Raw genomic sequence first — 21,415 nt, forward strand, 5'->3', positions numbered from 1 at the left:
CGGGGCCGCCACAGAGAAGGCTCTTCCCCTGGGGCCCGCCAGACAACATTGTTTAGTCGACGGGACCCGGAGAAGGCCGACTCTGTGGGACCTTATTGGCCGCTGGGATTCGTGCGGTAGTAGGCGGTTCCGGAGGTATTCTGGTCCAATGCCATGTAGGGCTTTAAAGGTCATGACCAACACTTTGAATTGTGACCGGAAACTGATCGGCAGCCAATGCAGGCCACGGAGTGTTGTAGAAACGTGGGCGAATCTGGGAAGCCCCACGATGGCTCTCGCGGCTGCGTTCTGCACGATCTGAAGTTTCCGAACACTTTTCAAAGGTAGCCCCATGTAGAGAGCGTTTCAGTAATCGAACCTCGAGGTGATAAGGGCATGAGTGACTGTGAGCAATGACTCCCTGTCCAAATAGGGCCGCAACTGGTGCACCAGGCGAACCTGGGCAAACGCCCTCCTAATCATCGTTGTTGCTCTTCTGTGTACTTTTTCTAGAGTCTCAGAATCCTTTTTGCATCTTGGTGACCAAACTTAATGCAGTATTCAGGATTGGTTGCAGTGTGACCTTATTAAGGCCTTATAAAATGATATTAACACTTCACGTGATCTTGATTGTATCTTTCTGTTTATGCAGCCTAGAACTGTGTTGGCTTTTTTGACAGCTGCTGTACATTGCTGGCACATATTTAATTGGTTGTCCTCTAGGACTCCAGGATCCCTCTCAGAGTTACTACTGTTGAGCAATATACCACGTATACTGTACCTGTGCAAAAAAAAATTTCTTGCCTAAATGTAGAACCTTACATTTTTCAACATTGAATTTCATTTTATTAGATAGCGCACATCTCTGAGGACTCGGGACGGGTCACAACATGTACAGAAAACAAGAATCAATAATAGCAATCCAATTAATACATTATAAAACAGTATTTAAAATTCTAATTAAAAAAGAAGAATCATCAATATCATTCATTCGACAATCAAACTAAGGTATTCATTGGTCAGGGGGGAAGATCTAAGGAACCCCAGGCCTGGCGGCAGAGATGAGTTCTTCTGGAAGGTGTTCTGTCTGGGTTTTCCCAGACCTCCACACCCACTGAAAAAACAGCCAGACACTCTGGTAAAATCCAAAAGTATTTTATAGCAGGAAAAAATAAGCACAAAGGAAAACCTGTCTTCACAGCAGACAGGTTACAATACGTTACAACAGGGTCCTGATGTCCAGTCAATTTCACAAGCTTCTTGCTGGCACCCCCCCCCCAAGGTTTCAATAGTCCAAGGCACAAACCAGGATTGTAGCCACCAAAGTTCACAGACAGGTCTCACGAATCTCCAAGATAAAACTCCACAAGCCAGGAAGGGTGGGGCCGCCTTTTATCCTTTCCCAAGCACCACACCCAAACCCAGCTGTGACCTCTAATGCTGGAAATACCTAGCCAATTGAGTTCGTCTCTGATTAGCTCTCCTTTGTCGCATATCTATGATGTCATGAGCATCTTCCCCCAGGGAATCCAGGCTGCTTGCTGGGGAGAGCTCCCCCTGGTGGAACTCTGGCTGTCCTTCTTCTTCAGCCTGGGATTCCGCTTCCTCGTCAGTCTGCACCTCCTGGTCCTCAGCCTCTCCCTCTGAGCTGGAAGCCGACAGCAAATCAGCCATTCCCGGAGGGGTCCCAGGCTGAACCACAACAGAAGGTGAGGAGGATGGGGGCAGTGCGAATCTCCAGAGAGAGCTGATTCCAGAGTGCCAGGGCCCCCACAGAGAAGGCTCTTCCCCTAGGTCCCGCCAGCCAACATTGTTTTGTCGACAGGACCCTAAGGAGATCAACTCCATGGAACCTCAACGGTTGCTGGGATTTGTGCGGCAGAAGGCGGTCTCGGAGATAGTCTAGTCCTATGCCATGCAGGGTTTTATTGGTCATAACTAACACTTTGAATTGTGTCCGGAAACAGATTGGTAGCCAGTGCAGTCCGCGGAGTGATAGTGAGATGTGGGCCTTTCTTGGAAAGCCCAGACTGCTCGCACGGCTGCATTTTGGGCAAGTTGAAGTTTGCAAACACTCTTCAAAGGTAGCCCCATTTTGCACCCATCTTCTGCAGTGTTGGCTATTCCTGCCAGTTTGGTGTCATAGAAACATAGAAGATTGACAGCAGAAAAAGACCTCATGGTCCATCTAGTCTGCCCTTATACTATTTATCTACGGAGAGGGGCGGCATACAAATCTAATAAATAAATAAATAAATAAATATTTCCTGTATTTTATTTTAGGATGGATATATGTTTATCCCAGGCATGTTTAAATTCAGTTACTGTGGATTTACCAACCACGTCTGCTGGAAGTTTGTTCCAAGGATCTACTACTCTTTCAGTAAAATAATATTTTCTCATGTTGCTTTTGATCTTTCCCCTAACTAACCTCAGATTGTGTCCCCTTGTTATTGTGTTGACTTTCGTATTAAAAACACTTCCCTCCTGGACCTTATTTAACCTGTTAACATATTTAAATGTTTCTATCATGTCCCCCCTTTTCCTTCTGTCTTCCAGACTATACAGATTGAGTTCATTAAGTCTTTCCTGATACGTTTTATGCTTAAGACCTTCCACCATTCTTGTAGCTCATCTTTGGACCCGTTCAATTTTGTCAATGTCTTTTTGTAGATGAGTTCTCCAGAACTGAACACAGTATTCCAAATGTGGTCTCACTAGTGCTCTATATAGTGGAATCACAATCTCCCCCTTCCTGCTTGTTATACCTCTAGCTATGCAGCCAAGCATTCTACTTGCTTTTCCTACTGCCTGACCGCACTGTTCACCCATTTTGAGACTGTCAGAAATCACTACCCCTAAATCCTTCTCTTCTGAAGTTTTTGCTAACACAGAACTGCCAATACAATACTCAGATTGAGGATTCCTTTTCCCCAAGTGCATTATTTTACATTTGGAAACATTAAATTGCAGTTTCCATTGGTTTGACCATTTGTCTAGTAAAGCTAAATCATTTGCCATATCATAGACGCCTCTAGGAATATCAACCCTGTTGCACACTTTAGAGTCATCGGCAAATTGGCAAACCTTCCCTACCAAACCTTCCCCTATGTCACTCACAAACATATTAAAAAGAATAGGACCCAGAACAGACCCTTGTGGCACACCGCTTGTAACCTGTCTCTGCTTAGAATACTCGCCATTGACAACAACTCTCTGATGTCTACGCTTCAGCCAGCTGCAAATCTACTGAACTATCCTGGGATTAAGTCCAATCTTCACTAATCAGCTCTTTATGTGAAACCCTATAGTATCCTAGCCAAATGGCAGTCCAATTTCCTCTTTAAAATGTCCAGAGTATTGGAGTTCACAACGTCCACTGGTAGGTTATTCTACTGGTTGATCGTTCTGACCGTCAGGAGGTTTTTCCTTATTTCCAGGTTGAATCTCTGGAGAATAAAGTGAACCCCTCCTCTCTGTGGCAACCCCTCTTATACCTGTAGACTGCTATCATGTCCGCTCTGGTCCTCCTTTTCTCTAGGCTATCCATGCCCAGTTCCTGCAGTCTCTCTTCGTAAGTCTTGGTTTCCTAGCTGTTCCATTTCATGTTTGGTTTGTTTGGATTGTATCACTGTTTTATAATGGGCTTTTTATTATTGTTTTTCATATTAGATTTGTAATTCTGTTTTATTTGTTGTGAGTCGCTCCGAGTCTTCGGAGAGGGGTGGCATACAAGTCTAATAAATTGTTATTATTAATTATTATTATTTTTCACATCATCTCTAACAACTTTATAAACAAAGTCCTACTTTTCTTTGTATCTTGCTGAGAAAATAATCTAAAGAATCTATAGAATCTAGGCATCTAAGGCCTAGATGGATACAAAACACTCTTATTAGAGTACTAAACTTCCGACCTTTTGGACAGTAGTTCTTGCCAGAAAAGCAAGAATGTACAAAAACATGTTTACATCCTGTAACAAGATGAAGAAATCCTATTGTTTATGCCAATAAACATTCATAAAGTCTTGATGGATTAATCTAGAGAGTTCCAAGGAACTATGATGAAATTGGATGCAAGACAACCCCATATATGGACAGGAGGAAGGGGGTGTAAATTAGACATGAAACTCCTATAAAAGATGGTTCTTGAAGTTAGGTACTTTACCTTTTTAAGTACACCTTTTGAGTGTCTTCAATTGGTCCTGATATGATACAGTGGTATCATATTGGTGTCTTTATGTTATGTGTTGATATATGTTATGTGTTGATATATGTTATGTTTAATAAATGTTTATATGATATATATATCATGTGGTCTTTTAGCTTTTATTCTCATGGTCTGGGGAATTTTTTTAACACTTGCAGACAAAGAGGATGGCAATAAGAGCACTCTGGACAATTGTAAATAAGAACCAACATTGAAAAGGGAAGAAGATCAAGCGAAAAGTCAAAATATTTCCATTTCTTTCAGAAAACCATACAATTCTCCTCCTGCTCCTCCAGCAGCTGTTAGACAAGAGAGAAAATCAAGAAAGATTTCAAGCTCAAATAAGCATTATGAAGAACTGAAGGTTACATGAAAAGCCAAAGGAGATTATTTTTCAATCATCAAAAAAGGGAAATATCTGGAAGTCAGTGGGGAGGAAAAGGCCAATAGTAAAGTCACATAGAGCAGACAGGAACGCAGCCCTCTCCCTGTGAGGAATAAAACGGCTTGAATGAAAGCACCACTAAACAAGGCATTGTCCATATTTCTGGTGGCCTTAGCTGTGGAAAAGTGACATAAATTTGCCTATTGTCCAAAAAGAAGAGATTTCAAATCAGAGCTGTTTATGAAACGAGGAGCTAGACAGGAGAAAAGCCATACACACTATCTCAATGTAGCAAAAACTGCCTTGTGATTCATGGAAGCAACCACACAAGAGGGAAGCCACAAAAGTGCTCCCAATGTGATAAGTCCTTTAGTGAGCGTGGGAACATGTTGGTACACCAGAAGACACACATGAGGGAGAAAACATATGACAGTGCAAATTGTGTAAATGTTTCATTAGAAATTTTTAGGTCAGGTCTGTGAGAAAGGTTTCAAAGAGAAAATTCCTGTCTGGTGAAGCAAGCAATGCTCGCAAAGAAGAGAAAACATTTGAATGTGCTGTAACATATTCTGCCACAATTTCAGTCATGAAACATCAGAGTATTCACAAAGGAGAGAAATTCTTTCAATGTTCTGACTGCGGGAAAGATTTTAGTCAGAGTTACAAACTGGTGAGACACCAGAGGACTCACAGAGGAGAGAAACCCTTTGAATGTCCTAACTGTGGGAAACGTTTTAGTCATAATTCCAGGCTGGTGACACACCAGAGGACTCACACAGGGGAGAAACCCTTTGAATGTCCTGTCTGTGGGAAAACTTTTAGTCATAGTTCCAGCCTGCTGAAACACAAGAGGACTCACACAGGAGAGAAACCCTTTGAATGTCCTGATTGTGGGAATTGTTATGGTCAGAATTCTGACCTGCTGATACACAAGAGGACTCACACAGGAGAAAAACCCTTTGAATGTCCTGACTGTGGGAAAGGTTTTAGTCGTAATTCCAGCCTGGTGCAACACCAGAGGACTCACACAGGAGAGAAACCCTTTGAATGTCCTGTCTGTGGGAAAAGTTTTAGTCTGAGTTCCAGCCTGCTGAAACACAGGAGGACTCACACAGGAGAGAAACCCTTTGAATGTCCTGACTGTGGGAAAAGTTTTAGTCTTAATTCCTACCTGGTTGTACACCAGAGGACTCACACAGGAGAGAAACCCTTTGAATGTCCTGACTGTGGGAAAAGTTTTAGTCATAATTCATACTTGCTTGAACACCAGAGGACTCACACAGGAGAGAAACCCTTTGAATGTCTTGTCTGTGGGAAAAGTTTTAGTCGTAGTTGCAGCCTGGTGAAACACCAGAGGACTCACACAGGAGAGAAACCCTTTGAATGTTCTGATTGTGGGAATTGTTACGGTCAGAATTCCCACCTGCTGATACACAAGAGGACTCACACAGGAGAGAAACCGTTTGAATGTCCTGACTGTGGGAAAAATTTTAGTGATCATTCCAGCTTGGTACAACACAAAAGGTCTCACACAGGAGAAAAACCCTTTGAATGTCCTGACTGTGGGAAAAGCTTTAGTCGTAATTCCAGCCTGTTGAAACACCAGAGGACTCACACAGGAGAGAAACCCTTTGAATGTCCTGACTGTGGGAAAGGTTTTAGTGACCGTTCCAACCTGGTAAATCACAAGAGGATTCACACAGGAGAGAAACCCTTTGAATGTCTTGACTGTGGGAAAAGCTTTAGTCAGAGTGCCAACCTGGTAAAACACCAGAAGACTCACACAGGAGAGAAACCCTTTGAATGTCCTGACTGTGGAGCAAGTTTTAGTCAGAGTTCCCACGTGGTGGAACACCAGAGGAGTCACACAGGAGAGAAACCCTTTGAATGTCCTGTCTGTGGGAAATGTTTTAGTAATAGTTCCAGCCTGCTGAAACACAAGAGGACTCACACAGGAGAGAAACCCTTTGAATGTCCTGATTGTGGGAATTGTTACGGTCAGAATTCCGACCTGCTGATACACAAGAGGACTCACACAGGAGAAAAACCCTTTGAATGTCCTGACTGTGGGAAAAGTTTTAGTCGTAATTCCAGCCTGGTGCAACACCAGAGGACTCACACAGGAGAGAAACCCTTTGAATGTCCTGTCTGTGGGAAAGGTTTTAGTCTGAGTTCTAGCCGGCTGAAACACAAGAGGACTCACACAGGAGAGAAACCCTTTGAATGTCCTGACTGTGGGAAAAGTTTTAGTCTTAATTCCTACCTGGTTGTACACCAGAGGACTCACACAGGAGAGAAACCCTTCGAATGTCCTGTCTGTGGGAAAGGTTTTAGTCAGAGTTCCAACCTGGTGAAACACAAGAGGACTCACACAGGAGAGAAACCCTTTGAATGTCCTGACTGGGAAATGTTTTAGTCAGAATTCCGACCTGGTGCAACACCAGAGGACTCACACAGGAGAGAAACCCTTTGAATGTCCTGACTGTGGAGAAAGTTTTAGTCTTAATTCAACCCTGGTGAAACACAAGAGGACTCACACAGGAGAGAAACCCTTTGAATGTCTTGATTGTGGGAAAAGTTTTAGTCAGAATTCTAGCCTGGTGAAATATTTAATATTTAAACATTTAATATTTAAACCAAAAAACAATAACTACAATTTGTGTTGAATCGTTAGTGCTCCCGCCATTTCTTATCCTCGCCATCTGGTTTCCAATATTTTAAATTCAATTCTCTTTTTTCAGTTTTTACAATATTAGCTAATTAAAATATACATATCTCTTAATTTTCTATTCAATCATAAAACTTCCCCCAAATCTTATAATAATCAGAATCTTGTTTATCTTTAAATTTCAAGTCAGTCTATTCATCTCTGCACAGTCCATGGTTTTTCTCAAAACTTCCCTTTCAGTTGGTATTTATTCAATTTCCAGTTCTGAGCATATACAATCCTAGCTGCCGTAACATATATATCAATAATAATAATAATAATTATAATAATAATTATAATAATAATTATAATAATAATAATATAATAGTAGTAATAATAGTAGTAGTAGTAGTAGTAGTAGTAGTAGTAGTAGTAGTAGTAGTAATTTATTAGATTTGTATGCTGCCCATCTCCGATGTTTCATCCTTATCAAAAGTATCTGGTAAATTACCCAAAGGTATATTTCCGCTTTAAGTTCAATAGTCTTTCTTAAAATCTTGTCAAGATTGACTTTTAAATGTAGTTCATAAAATTGTCTGCCACAATGTTCTACCTGTCAATGTATACTTCAGTTTCAACCACAACAACAAACACACAATATATTCAAACTCAATGTAAACGGCTCAAACAATAAATCAGTGCCTAGAATGCACTACTTGACTGTGTGGTTTCTTCCCCAACGCCAAAAACTTTAACCTTAGTCTGTATATAGTCAACCTCACCCCTTTTCTTAGAGGTGTGTAAGGGGCATGCATACGCGTACCATCGTGCATACCCTCCGTCCTACTGTCCAAATTTACCTATAACTATTTTGCTTTTGTTTATGCTTATAACTTATCACGTACATGTTTTGACAAATAAATAAAATAAAAATACTTCCTTTAAAAAATAAATTTAGCGAAAAATGTTTTCCCATTCCCCCCCTCACCTTTTTTTGGATGTTGGTTTTGTAGACATGTACATAGCGGATCTTCTCCGGGTCCCGTCAACCAAACAATGTCGCTTGGCGGGACCCAGAGGAAGAGCCTTTTCTGTGGCAGCCCCGGCCCTCTGGAACCCACTCCCCCCCAGAGATTAGAATTGCCCCCACCCATCTATAAAACATTTTAATTTGGTTTTCTTTTAAGGACACTGATTTTGTCATTTTCCAATTCCCAATCCAGACTTTCTCCCATGTATCTATATCTATTTCTTTTCCAATATTTTTACACCAACTTATCATGTTATCCTTTAATGTTAAATCTATATGTTTATGGGCAATCAAGTATTTATAAATTTTCCCTATTGTTTTAGTTTGATTGATGGTTATTAAATTACTTAATAGGTTTTTATTCTTATTAAAAATATAGAGCATACTATCTTTCTGGTATCTAGATCGAATCTGTGCGTAATGCCACCAATCGATTATTATCCCTTCTTCTTGTAATTTAGTCCTAGATTTTAGTTTCATTTGATCATTTAATAGGTCCTTATATCTTATTATTCTCTTTTCCTGTATAGAATTTGGGTGTATTATTGCTTCTAGAGGGGCAAGCCATTCTGGAACAGTCAAAAAATGATTTTTCCTTATGTCTTTCCAAACTTCTAATAAAGATTTTCTTAATGTGTGTCTTTTGAAATATGAATGATTTTTATCCTTGTCATACCATATAAAGGCATGCCAACCAAGCATAAGATCGTGTCCTTCTAATTTCAATATTCTTTTATTCTCTAATGTTAACCAGTCCCTAATCCACGTTAGGGCGGCTGCCTGATAGTATAATTTCCAATTAGGGAGTGGAAACCCTCCCCTTTCTTTAATATCTTCCAAAATATTTATCTTTATTCTTGCCTTTTTTCCTTGCCATAAGAATTTTTTGACTATCGTAGTTAAGTTTTTGAAAAAATTTCCGCCTGGATTTATTGGAATCACCTGAAACAAAAATAAAATTTTAGGTAAAATGTTCATCTTAATTGTGGCAACTCTCCCCAAAAAGGATATTTTTAAGTTATTCCAAATTTCTAAATCTTTTTAATTTCCATCATTAATTTTATGTAATTATCATTTTTTAGTGTTATTGTTTTGGATGTTATCCATATTCCTAAGTAATTAACCTTTTTAACTATTTGTATTCTGGAAATGTATTCCAATTTTCTTTCTTGTATTTTACTCATATTTTTTGTTATGAATTGTGTTTTACTCTTATTTATTTTTAAGCCTGCTACTTTTCCATATTGTTCTATTGTCTGAATTAATACTGGAACTGTTGTTATCGGATCCTCAATTATAAACGTCAAGTCATCTGCAAAAGCTTGGACTTTATATACCTCCTTTCCAACAGTCAAACCTTTTATTTTTGGATCTGCTCTTATTTTTATCAATAGGGTTTCTAAGGACAAAATAAACAGTAAAGGTGAGATAGGACAGCCTTGTCGAACTCCTTTATTTATTTCAATTGGTTCCAATTTTTCATTATTTAATATAATTTTGGTTATTTTGTTTTGTATATACAGTGGTCCCCCGATTATCGCGAGGGTTCCGTTCCAGGACCCCTCGCGATGATCGGTTTTTTCGCGAAGTAGCGGTGCGGAAGTAAAAACACCATCTGCGCATGCGCAGATGGTGTTTTTACTATCGCCGCAGCAGCGAGGAGCCGAAGATTGGGGTTTCCCCGCCGCCCACGCAAACTCCTCGCTGCTGCCGCGCCCGCCGCTTGTCTGCCGCCTGCCTGCCCACGCGCCCCCAGCTCGCCCGCCCTTCGCCCGCCCACGCCGTTCGCTCGCGCCGCTTCCCAGCTGGGAAGCAGCGCTGGGGTCTTACCGGCCGCCCACGCAAAGGGGAAACCCCGGCTCCTCGCTGATGCCCGCCGCTCGCCCTCCCGCCAGCAAGAGGGGGAAGACCCAGGGAAGCCGCCCAGCAGCTGATCTGCCCGGCAGGGAACGCAAACTCCATCTACGCATGCGTGGCCATAGAAAAAAGGGCACGCATGCGCAGATGGTGTTTTTTACTTCCGGGTTGAAAAATCGCGATATAGCGTTTCGCAATGATCGAGATCGCGAAACTCGGGGGACCACTGTATAGCATCTATTAAATTTACAAATTTAGGGCCAAATCTCATTTTATTCAGTTGTATTATTATAAATGTCCAATTAACGTTGTCGAAAGCTTTTGGGCATCTAAGAACATCAATGATAATGTTTTTTCATAATATTCTAATGTGTTAATCATCATTCTAAGGTTATTTTTAATCTGTCTGCCTGGTAGAAAGCCATTCTGATCTTGATGTATTATCCCATTTAAAATTCTTTTTAATCTATCTGCATATATTGCAGTAAATATTTTATAATCAACATTCAATAATGATATAGGTCTATAATTTTTAATTTTTTCTTTCGGTGTTCCTGATTTATGAATTAGAGTTATTAAAGATTCTGACGATGATTTAGGAATTCTACCATCTAGCCTACATTCATTAAAAATTTCTAACATGTTATTTATTATTGTTTCACTTTCTATTTTATACCATTCCTCCGGTATGGCATCTGGTCCGGTTGCTTTATTATTTTTTTGCTTTTTGATAATTGCAAGGAGTTCCTCTATTGTTATTGGTTCTTCCATGTTTGCCTGTTGCTCTTCCGTTAGTTGTGGTAGTTAAGTATGTTCTAAGTATTTAAAAACTTCGTCCTCACTAATATTTTCTTTTTTATATAGTTCTTTAAAAAAAATTTGTACTATATTTGCTTTTCCTTCTGCATCATGTTTTATTGTTCCATCTTTATCTTCTAGTTTTTTAATTATTTTTGATTGTCGCTGTTTCCTAAGTTTATATGCGAGCCATCTTCCTGGTTTATTAGCATGTTCAAAATAATATTGTTTAGCTCTTTTTATTTTTTCCACTATTTGGTTTTGCTCTATTAATCTGATTTTATGTTTGATTACGTCAATTTTCCTTTTTAATTCTCTATTCTTTGTATTTTGTTGTGATAAGATTTCTAATTGTTTTAGTTCATTTATTAATTGTTCATATTTAATTTTTTTTTCTTTATTTTGTTTTGCAGTGTAGGAAATCGTTAGTCCTCTTATGTATGCTTTGGTTGTGTCCCACAAATTTTGTGGAGTAGTGTCTGAATTTTTTTTTTTTTTTTTTTTAAATAGAGTTTATTGAATATATATATACAAAACTATATACAAAGACAATACAAACAGTATAGACAGGACAGGGTGTTCTTATCATATGTATCTAATTGTTATTCTCATTAAGGTCGAACAAACCATATTTAACACTAACAAAAAAAACAAAAAAAAACAAAAAACAAACGTAGGACGCCCCTTCCCCCCCCCCCCTCTGCCAACCTGCAGTTATATTTATATTTCATTTTTCCGGTTATATTTTCAGTGGTATCCTATTTCTTAAAATTTGCTTGATCTATCAGTCTAGTATTTCCTTTTCTAGGTGTTGCGTTTCAAATTCTAATTGTTATGTTTCTGGTATATTCCTTCATAATGAATAAATAAATAAAAGAGTAGAATATCGGCGAGCAATCAAATAAGTTGTTTTGTCTTGTTCTTCTCCTCCTTTCTCTTCATTCCTGGTCTCTTTGTAATTTGTTCTAGTTTCTTCTCGTTTTTGTCTCTCTCTCTCTCTCCTCAATCCAGTTATAGAATTTATCCCATGTGGTTATATTTTCTGTTTCTTTATTATCTTTCATTTTTTGTGTTAGGGAATCATATTCGGCGCAGTCAAATATTTTTTTAATTATTTCTCTGTCTGATGGTACCTCCTCCCTTTTCCAGTTTTGAGCTATTGATATTCTGCTTGCTGTTAAGATATGTTGAATTATATGATAATCTGTTTTCCTTATTTTTATGCCTATTATTCCCAATAGGAAGATCTCTGGCTTGAGAGGTATGTTTGTGCCCGTAATCTCGAATATCCAATGTTTTATTTTAGACCATAATTTTTTTATCTTTGGACAGCTCCACCAAATATGGAAAAAGGTTCCCGACGGATTTGAACACCTCCAGCAATTTGGTCTGGTTTTGGGAAAGATATGTGCTAGTCTTGATGGCGACATATGCCACCTATAGAACATTTTTATGTTGTTTTCTTTGAATGATACTGACTTCGTAATTTTATAATTTTTATTCCAGATTGTCTCCCATTGATCTATATGGATGTTATAGCCAAAGTTCTTTGCCCAGCTGGTCATTGGGTCTTTCGATATTTCCGTTTCCATTTCATACATTATTAAATAACTATATATTCTTGTAATAAAATGTTTATCACTTCCTAATATAAGTTTATCGAGGGGACTGTTGTGTGTTGCTATTCCTTCTTCTTTAGAGTCTTTTTGCCATTTTGAAAATATTAGCCTATATGGCCACCAGTTCAAGATTATATTCTGCTCTGCTAACTCTTCTTTCGTTTTTATATTTCCTTCTGTATTTAATAAGTGGTTATAAGTTATCATATTTTTTAATTCAATAGTGTTCGGGTGAGTAAGAGCTTCCAGACTGGAATACCATCTAGGTATTTTTGTATAATGGTCCTTTTTTAATTTAAGCCATGTTGTTATTAAAACATCTCTGATCATGTGGTTTTTAAAGTAAGTTGGAATCTTTTGGTGCTGATTCCATAGCATATTGTGCCAACCAGAGAGTAAGTCATGGCCTTCTAGAGCTAATGTTCTCTCTGCTCTAAGCTCTATCCAGTCTTTTATCCATAGCAAATTACAAGATAAGTGGTAGATCTTAAAGTCCGGTAATCCTAGACCCCCTTGTTTAGTTCTATCTTGTAGCCATTTTAATCTGATCCTGGGCCTTTTGTTGTTCCATATGAATTTAGAAGTGATTTTATTCAATCTGTTGAAGAAGTCGTTGTTTAGTTTTGTTGGGATTGTTTGAAAGAGGTACAAGAATTTCGGCAGTACTGACATTTTAATTGTCGCTATTCTACCTAGTAATGAAATTTGCAACTTGTCCCAGTCTTTTAATTGTTTCTCAGTTGTCTTTAATAATTTTTCGTAGTTATCTTCTTTAATGGTACTACATTTTTTTGTAAGTAAAATCCCCAAGTATTTAACTGTTTTGACTATTTTAATTTTCAAAATTTCTTCCAGATCATTTTCCTGCTCCTTTGTCATATTTTTGGTTATAATTTTGGTTTTTTGCATATTTATTTTTAAACCTGCTACCTCGCCGAAATCCTCCACCTCTTTCATAGTAAATTTCCCCGATTCCAGTGGGTTTTCTATTATCAGGGCCAGATCATCCGCGTATGCCTGTAATTTAAACTCTTGTCTTTTAGTTTTTAATCCTCTTATTTTAGGGTTGGCTCTAATTTGTCTTAGCATAGTTTCTGTAGTGAGAATATATAGTAATGGGGAAAGTGGGCAGCCTTGCCGAACTCCTTTTTCAATTTGAATTCTATCGGTTAAATCTCCATTTATTGCTATTCTTGTGTGTTGTTTGTGGTAGATTGTCTCGATCATTCTTATAAATTTGGCACCAAATTTCATATGTTTTATTACTTCTATCATAAATCCCCAATTTAGATTGTCGAAAGCCTTCTGGGCATCTAGGAAAATAAGAGCTAATTGTTTGTCTGAGTGTTTTTCATAAAATTCTAATACGTCTAATATTATCCTCGTGTTATTCCTTATATGCCTGCCAGGTAGAAAGCCGTTTTGGTCAGAATGTATCTTATTATTTAAAACTGTTTTTAGTCTGTTTGCCATTAAACACATAAAAATTTTATAATCCACATTTAGCAGGGAGATAGGTCTATAGTTTTGGATTCTATGCTTCTCTTCTTCATTTTTAGGAAGCAGACTTGTGAATGCCTCCATCCATGAGTTGGGCATTAGGCCTTTTTCTAGGACTTCATTATAGAGTGTTAGTAGGAGATCTCCTAACTCAGTGGCGAATTCTTTATAGAATTCAGAAATAATGCCATCTGGGCCTGGGGCTTTATTGTTTTTTAGATTTTTAATTGTTTCCTCCAATTCCGTTATCGTAATTTCTTTGTTCAATCTTTCCCTTTCGTTGTCCGTCAATTCTCCCGGTTCCGATTTTGTTATATACAACTTTTGTTTCTCTGGGGTTTTTATTTCCCTTTTATATAATTCTATATAATAATCAGTAGCAATTTGTTTTTTCCTTTCTAGAGTGAATTGTCTTTCTCCCCTATTATCTTCTAACGACTGAATATATCGTTCCTTTTCTTCTTTTTTTAGTTTATGGGCAAGCCATCTGCCCGGCTTGTTTGCATTTTCGAAGTAGTCTAATTTAGCTCTTTTTATTTTCCCTGCTAACTCCTCCTGAGCCATTAGATTAATTTGGTGGGTTAATTTATCCTTTTCCTCTGTAAGTTTCTCATTCGAGAGATCTTGTTGTATTGCCATTTCTAATTGTTTAATTCTAACTAGATAATCTTTAATCTTTTGATTTTTAATTTTCTTTACTCTAGAGGAATATGATATAGTAATTCCTCTTAGATATGCCTTTAAGGTGTCCCATAGATTTTGTACAGAAGTATCATCATTCCAGTTATCTTTTAGAAATAGAATTAGTTCTTTTTTAACCTGGTCAGTGTAATTTTTTTCTTTAAGTAATAATTGGTTCAAAGACCACTTCTGAAAGTTTTTCCTTGGTTCTTTTATCATGATTGTGATTGGGTGGTGATCTGCCCAAATATTGGGACCAATCTCCACTTGTTCTGTATATTTATCCATGTTCAGGTCACCCCAGGCCATATCTATTCTTGACCAGGATTGATGTGGGTTTGAAAAAAAGGTGTATTCACTATTCCCCTGGTGTCTTTCTCTCCATAGATCCAAAAGATTAAATTCTCTTGTTAGTTCAAAAAATTTGTTAGGTAGGATTTTCCTATCCTGAATTCTTTTTTTAGATGTTTTGTAATCTTTTTTTTTATCAGTGATCGCGTTGAAATCTCCTAATATACAGACATTCTTCGCTTCTAGTTGTATTAATTGATCCTTTATTTTTTGGTAAAATTCTGATTGATTTGAGTTTGGGGCATATATCACCATCAAGACCACAAGACTTTGACCAATTTTGATTTTCAAATTGAGTATTCTTCCGTCGGGATCAGCAAAAATTAGCTCTGGTTGTAGCCTCTCTTTTACATACACTGCTATGCCTCTTTTCTTTGTTTCTGCTAGTGCCGTAAACAGTTTCCCTAATTTTTTATTCTTAAGTAGGTTTTGATCTTGCGATCTAATGTGCGTTTCTTGTAAGCAGATTATGTCTGCTTCTTCCTTCCTCAATTTAATCATCGTTTGTTTTCTTTTTATAATTGAGTTTAGTCCGTTTATATTAACTGAGAAAATTTTTAATAATTTCATATTTATTTATAAAGGATACGGGGAGTGAGAGAGAGAGAGAAAAAGAAAGAGGGAGGGAGTAGAAAAAATTTGCTTGCTCGCCGAGGGATTCCCCTGTTGTGTGTTATTTATCTAAATGTATAGTCTATTATGGTTGATATTGTGTATTTTCCTTTCTACTTCCTCTTTGCTGTTGCTCTTGTTGTTACTCTGTTTTCTTCTCTAAAACTAAGATCCTTCTCGCTTTCTGCACTTTGTTGTCCTTGCTCGCTTTCTTCTGGTCTGAGGGACTCCTTCAGGGCCAATTGTGTTTTCTCCTTCTAGATTTTGTATAATAAAGTTGTCTGCTTTTTCAAAAGAATCGATCTTATATTTTCTTCCTTTCCATGTCACCAACAAGCCTTCTGGGATCAGCCATCTATATGAGATTCCCCTTCTCATCAGTTTGGCGGTCAAGAAGTGAAACTCCCTTCGTCCCTCTCTAATCCTCTTGGGTACCTGCTTTAGTATAGTTATTTCTCTGTCGTTAAACAGAATTTGCTCGTTTCTTGTGTTTCTATAGATCGCATCCCTTGCGGTTTTTTTTGTGAAACGGATATGTACCTCTCTTGGGACTTTGTTTTTTTTGGCATAGTTTGTCTGGATCCTGAAGACCTCGTCTATATGATTTTTTACTTCTTCTTCGTCTATCTGCAGATTTTCTGATAAGATTTTTACCATTTTAGAAGTCAGATCTTCGTCCGCTTGCTCGGGGACGTTTTGAAAACGAAGATAATAGGAGGCTTTCTCCATCTCTAGGACCGCCACAGCCCCTTCCAACTCCTTATTTTCCGCCTTTAATCTTCCCTCGACAAGAACGGTGTTTTTATCTGCTTTTATTATGTTTTCTTCCATGTTTCTGATTTTCAACTCATGGTTATTGACCGTTTCCTGGATTGATCCCATTTTTGCCTCTAGGCCTTCGATTTTATCAGCCATCTTCTCAAAGTTTTTATTGATTTCTTCTTGGTTTTTAACCATCGTTTCTTGTGTTGCAATGGAGGTCTCTTGGCTTTTAGCCATAAATTCTTGGATCAAATCCAGAGAGGCTTGGATTGACTGTAATGTCGGTAATTGATTTTGTTTTTCTGTCAAGGCCATCTCTGTAGTCTGTTTCAAGTTGAGGGTGTTCGGGCTTCCTGTAATGTTTGTTTTCTTGGCTGATTTGGTAAAGGTGGTTGACATGTTTGGGAGGAAATTACTTATAAAATTAATAGTACAAGGTTTGTTGTTAAATAATGCTGTTTTCTAACAGTGTTTAGTTGTTAGTTAGTCTGCTTCTTTTTCTCTTAAGTGGGTTTACAAATTTAAGCCACTTCTTCTTTTGCCCTCAGACCATCTACCTAAGCTTTCTTTTTTTTTTTTATTTCATCGTAAATTGTCTAAAATGTTTAAATATAAATCTGTTTCTTATTGGATTTACTAAATGAATGATTTTATGTGTAGTATGTCTTAACACTGTTTAAATGTTTTGGATCAATCAATAAATAAGTCTTCCTCTGTTTTCCACTAAACCACAATTCCTAGTCACTTCTATCTTTTCAAGTCTTTTTGTTATACAACGTATATTATAAACAGGTTGATTACATAAAAACAATTAATTAGATTTCAGCTGAAGTACCAAATATTATAGACTGTAAAAGACTTGTATAACACTTTGAATGGCCCTTTTTAGCGTTAAAGATAATTTTGTAGGGTTAAGAGTTCTGTTAGTGCTAATATATTTAGTATACTTATGTTAATATATTTGATAAACTTATTTAATTAATCTTCAATAAATATTAAATATTAAATATTAAATATTAAATACTATGTTTTAAATATTAACTCTTAAATATCAACCATTAAATGCTAAACATAAAATTCTACCAAATACCAATACAATTCATTGAGTCTCTCAGGTCTCTTAAGTCTGTTTAGTCTACCGATAATTAATAATCAATATTAAATAGTTAATAGTAATCACAGTTAAATCACAGTTAATGGTATGGGGATAAGGTTCAAAAGCTTTATACTCTACAATATTTGAAATATATTTAAACTATAAAATAGATACATGTAAAATAAATAGATTATTTAAAATGTACTATGAAATAATTAATTAAGCAAGTTTACTATATGCAGGTTTTAATAGCAATTAAAGGATAAGAACAACAAAAGGGAGAAAAAGGATGATAGGAGAGGAGGAAAAGAAAGGTTACTAACTAAAAACAAAAACAAAACAAAACACTAGTTTAGAGTAAAGGTTACAAACTAAAGAGCTAGTTTAAAGTAATCTAATGTAATTTAAAATAGTTTACAAAAGTCCACTTTCCGGGTTACGTTAAGGTGTTAGCCTTCCTTTTTCCGTGTCTTCGTCTCACTTTATCCTTCGGCGTCTGGTGTCGGCTCTCGTTCCCTCTGCGTCACTTCTAACTTCTTTCGCTGCACAACCAGTTTACCACCCCCCGATTGCTCTCCCAACCTCAAACGAGGCAGAATGACATCTCAAGTAAATCAGCAAATCGGCAAACCGGCAAGTCTTCTTCTACTTTGTCCACACCGCTCCTCTCTCCTTTCTCCTTCTGTCTCACGCTGTCTCACGCTGCCGTTCGACCACCTCTCCGCCACTCCGCTGCTCCGCTGCTCTGCCGCAATGTCTCTTTCGTTTTTCTGCTTCCACCACGCCTTTCTCCTCTTCTGTGTAGCTTTGTTTCGCCGCTCTTTCTTCCAAGCCTATGCTGCAAACAATACTCCTCCGTTCTGTTCTTCGGCTTGTTGAATCCGTTCTCAGTTCTCAGTTGTCGGCAAAACGCACAGAAGTCAGGTCTGTCCGTATCTTCTCACTCTTCCTCACTTCCGTTCCTCCGCCATTCACTTCCTCCCCCACACTCCGACTTACTTTGCTTTCTTAAACTTATGCTCCACACACATCGATTGCCGCTGTTTCGCACTCCAGGAGACACACAACTCTTGATGTAAAGGTAAACTCAACACCTGATTAACTATTAGAAATTAACTAAATTCTCACTGAATAAACCGCCTATAGTTTCGACTCCCTGGTGGTAATCTGCCGCGGGCCCTTCGGCCTTTGGGATGAGGTAAACCACAACTTTTTTTTCCGCCCACTCACGGGGATTTGTCTCTATTTCCAGGGGGTTTTGCGAGACCCCCCTTCTCTAGGACTTCCCCTTTCTTTAGCACCCTCAGCCGTGAGAGACTATCTCCGTTATCACGGCTAATGAGCGAAAACTTCGACTACAAACCTGGAGCCCCAAGTTTGCACGTCGCACCGGCCCAGCCCCGCCCCGGAACCTGAATTTTTATTAATTTCAAAAAATATCTTTAATTCTTTCTCGATGCAATCCTTGTATTTTTTTTCTTTTAAAACATTTCTATTCATCTGCCAATTTAAATATTTTTTATTATTTCTCATATAGACTACTACGGGGTTATGGTCTGCCCATGTGTTTACATCTATTTCCACCTCTTTTATTTGTTCTGCAGTTATTTTTGGAGCCCATACCATATCTATTCTTGTCTAGATTTTATGGGGGTTAGAATAAAAGGTATACTGTCTCTTTTGAGGATATCTTTCCCTCCAAACGTCATTTAATAATAATTCTGTTTTCATTTTTTGAAAGGTAGTGGGTAATAAATTTTTCTTTTTCTTTTTACTATTTTTCTTTTCCCGGAGTGGTCTAATTGTCTATTTGCAACGGTGTTGAAATCTCCAATTATTAACATATTTTCAATATTTAATTCCATTATTTTTTGATGTAATTTTTTAACTTGTACTATCAAGATTCTACCTTCATCATCTGCAAATAATTGTTTGGAATTTATAGAATTCTCAACATACATCACTACTCCTCTTTTTTTTTGGTCTGCTAATGCAGCATACATATTTCCAATTTTAGGATTTAATAATAATTTCCGATTACTCTTTTTTATATGTACTTCTTGTAATATTACAATTTGAGCTTTTTGATTTTTAATTTTTGAGAACATTTGTTTTCTTTTTCTCGGTTCATTTAAGCCATTTACATTTACTGAAAAGATTTTCAAATCTTTCAAAGTAGTCATTTGTAGTGTTTTTTGGTTTCTTTAGTTTTGCGCTGAGGTTGTTTTCTTCGAGCACCTTGGTCCTGCTCTTCTACTTGAGCAGCTGCCCCCATAACTTCTTCCTGCTTTTCTGTCAATTCCTTTGTTGGTTGTTCCAGTTGGCATATTCCACTGTTTTCAAAAAAGTCTCTTGCTTGATCCAGGTTTTCTAATTTGTATCTTTTTGACTGCCAAGTTAATGATAGTCTTTGTGGAATGAGCCAACGGAAAGTTATATTTTCTTTGATCAAAATTCTAGTCAAGAAATGGTAATCTCTTCTACTTTCTCTGACACTTCTTGGCACTTGTTTTAGTATTTTTACTTCTTTTCCTTTATGTTGTAATTTTCCGGTTCTTGCCCAATGTAGTATGTCATCTCTCAGAGCTCTTCTTACAAATTTGATGTGAATTTCTCTCGGAAGATTGTGACGATGTATGTAGCTATTTGAAATTCTGAAAACTTCATCGATTTCTTCGGAGAGGGGCGGCATACAAATCTAATAAATTATTATTATTATTTATTTCTATGGGATCTGCCTGGAGTATTCCTCCGATGGTTTCAGCCATAGTTGTCTGTAAATCTTCATCTTTTTCTTCTATTATATTTTGAAATCGTAGCCCATACGAAGCACGTTGCATTTCAAGCTGTGTGATTGATTCATCATATCTTCTGTATTGTATGTCAGATCTGTTTTCAAAGTAATCCATTCTCTTCTCCATTTTATCAGTCTTTTTCTCTACTATTTTATAGATGGCACCTCCCACCAAATAGGATAGCAAAAATGTTTCCTAAAACTTCTCCGTTGTGTTGGAAATGTAAAAAGGAAATAGGGTCCTACTACCATCAGTGGTGGACGTGTAGCACAGCTAGACTCTATTGGAAAATGATAGAAAAAATGATCAAAGAAATAGTGAAGCAGGATATAGAAATAACCCCGGAATTCTATTTATTAGGAATCACAAATCAGACTTACAAGAAAGAAATTTTATATTTAATTATACATATTTTAACTGCGGCTAGGATTATATATGCGCAAAACTGGAAAGGGGAGGATATCCCCAAAGAAGAAGAAGTCATTACAAAAATATTAGATTGCGCTGAAATGGATATGATGACAAGACGCTTAAATGATCAAGAAGATACGGAATTTTATGAAACATGGAACAAAGTTTATATATTGATAAATAAGAAGAAACAGTAGAAGATTAAGATAAATAATTAAATAAATGAGTAAATTGTTTCGGCAAAGATAAGATTTATGTGCTATTATAGAATTACCTAGAATATGTTTGTTTTAGAAGTACTGTATATTAGAATTAGTCTATATATGAAGAATTATTATGAGAAGAATTTTGAATTTATATTAGAATTAGTTTTAAATATGAAAAGTTTTAAATATGAAAAATTATAATGAAAAGTTTAACAAATTATTTCTTAACATTTACAATAATGAATTGTACTTAAATATGTATTCTTTTTTCTGTATTCAAATTTATACTTTTGAGATAAGCGGGGAAAATACAACCCCACTTTTATGTTAAATGTCTGTCTGTCTGTTCGTCTATTTTATGAAAATTAATAAAAATATTTGGAAAAAAAAAGAATTGCCCCCACCCTCCTTGCCTTTCGAAAGCTGCTTAAAACCCACCTCTGCCGCCAGGCATGTGGGAACTGAGATACACTTCCC

At 37.2% G+C, this 21,415-nt stretch overlaps 1 protein-coding gene across 1 annotated transcript in view; it reads left to right on the forward strand.

Moving 5' to 3' along the window:
* Window positions 1–7,452, forward strand: part of LOC139160051 (zinc finger protein 84-like) — a 64,571-nt gene extending 57,119 nt beyond the window's left edge. Inside the window, exon 6 of the mRNA XM_070737577.1 lies at window positions 5,675–7,452. Coding sequence (XP_070593678.1) covers window positions 5,675–6,989 — 1,315 coding nt within the window. The 3' untranslated portion in view covers window positions 6,990–7,452. The remainder of the gene's footprint in view (window positions 1–5,674) is intronic.
* The last annotated feature ends 13,963 nt before the right edge of the window (window positions 7,453–21,415 follow it).

Source organism: Erythrolamprus reginae, chromosome 2 (genome assembly GCF_031021105.1).
Source record: "Erythrolamprus reginae isolate rEryReg1 chromosome 2, rEryReg1.hap1, whole genome shotgun sequence".
NCBI classification, from domain to species: Eukaryota; Metazoa; Chordata; class Lepidosauria; order Squamata; family Dipsadidae; genus Erythrolamprus; species Erythrolamprus reginae.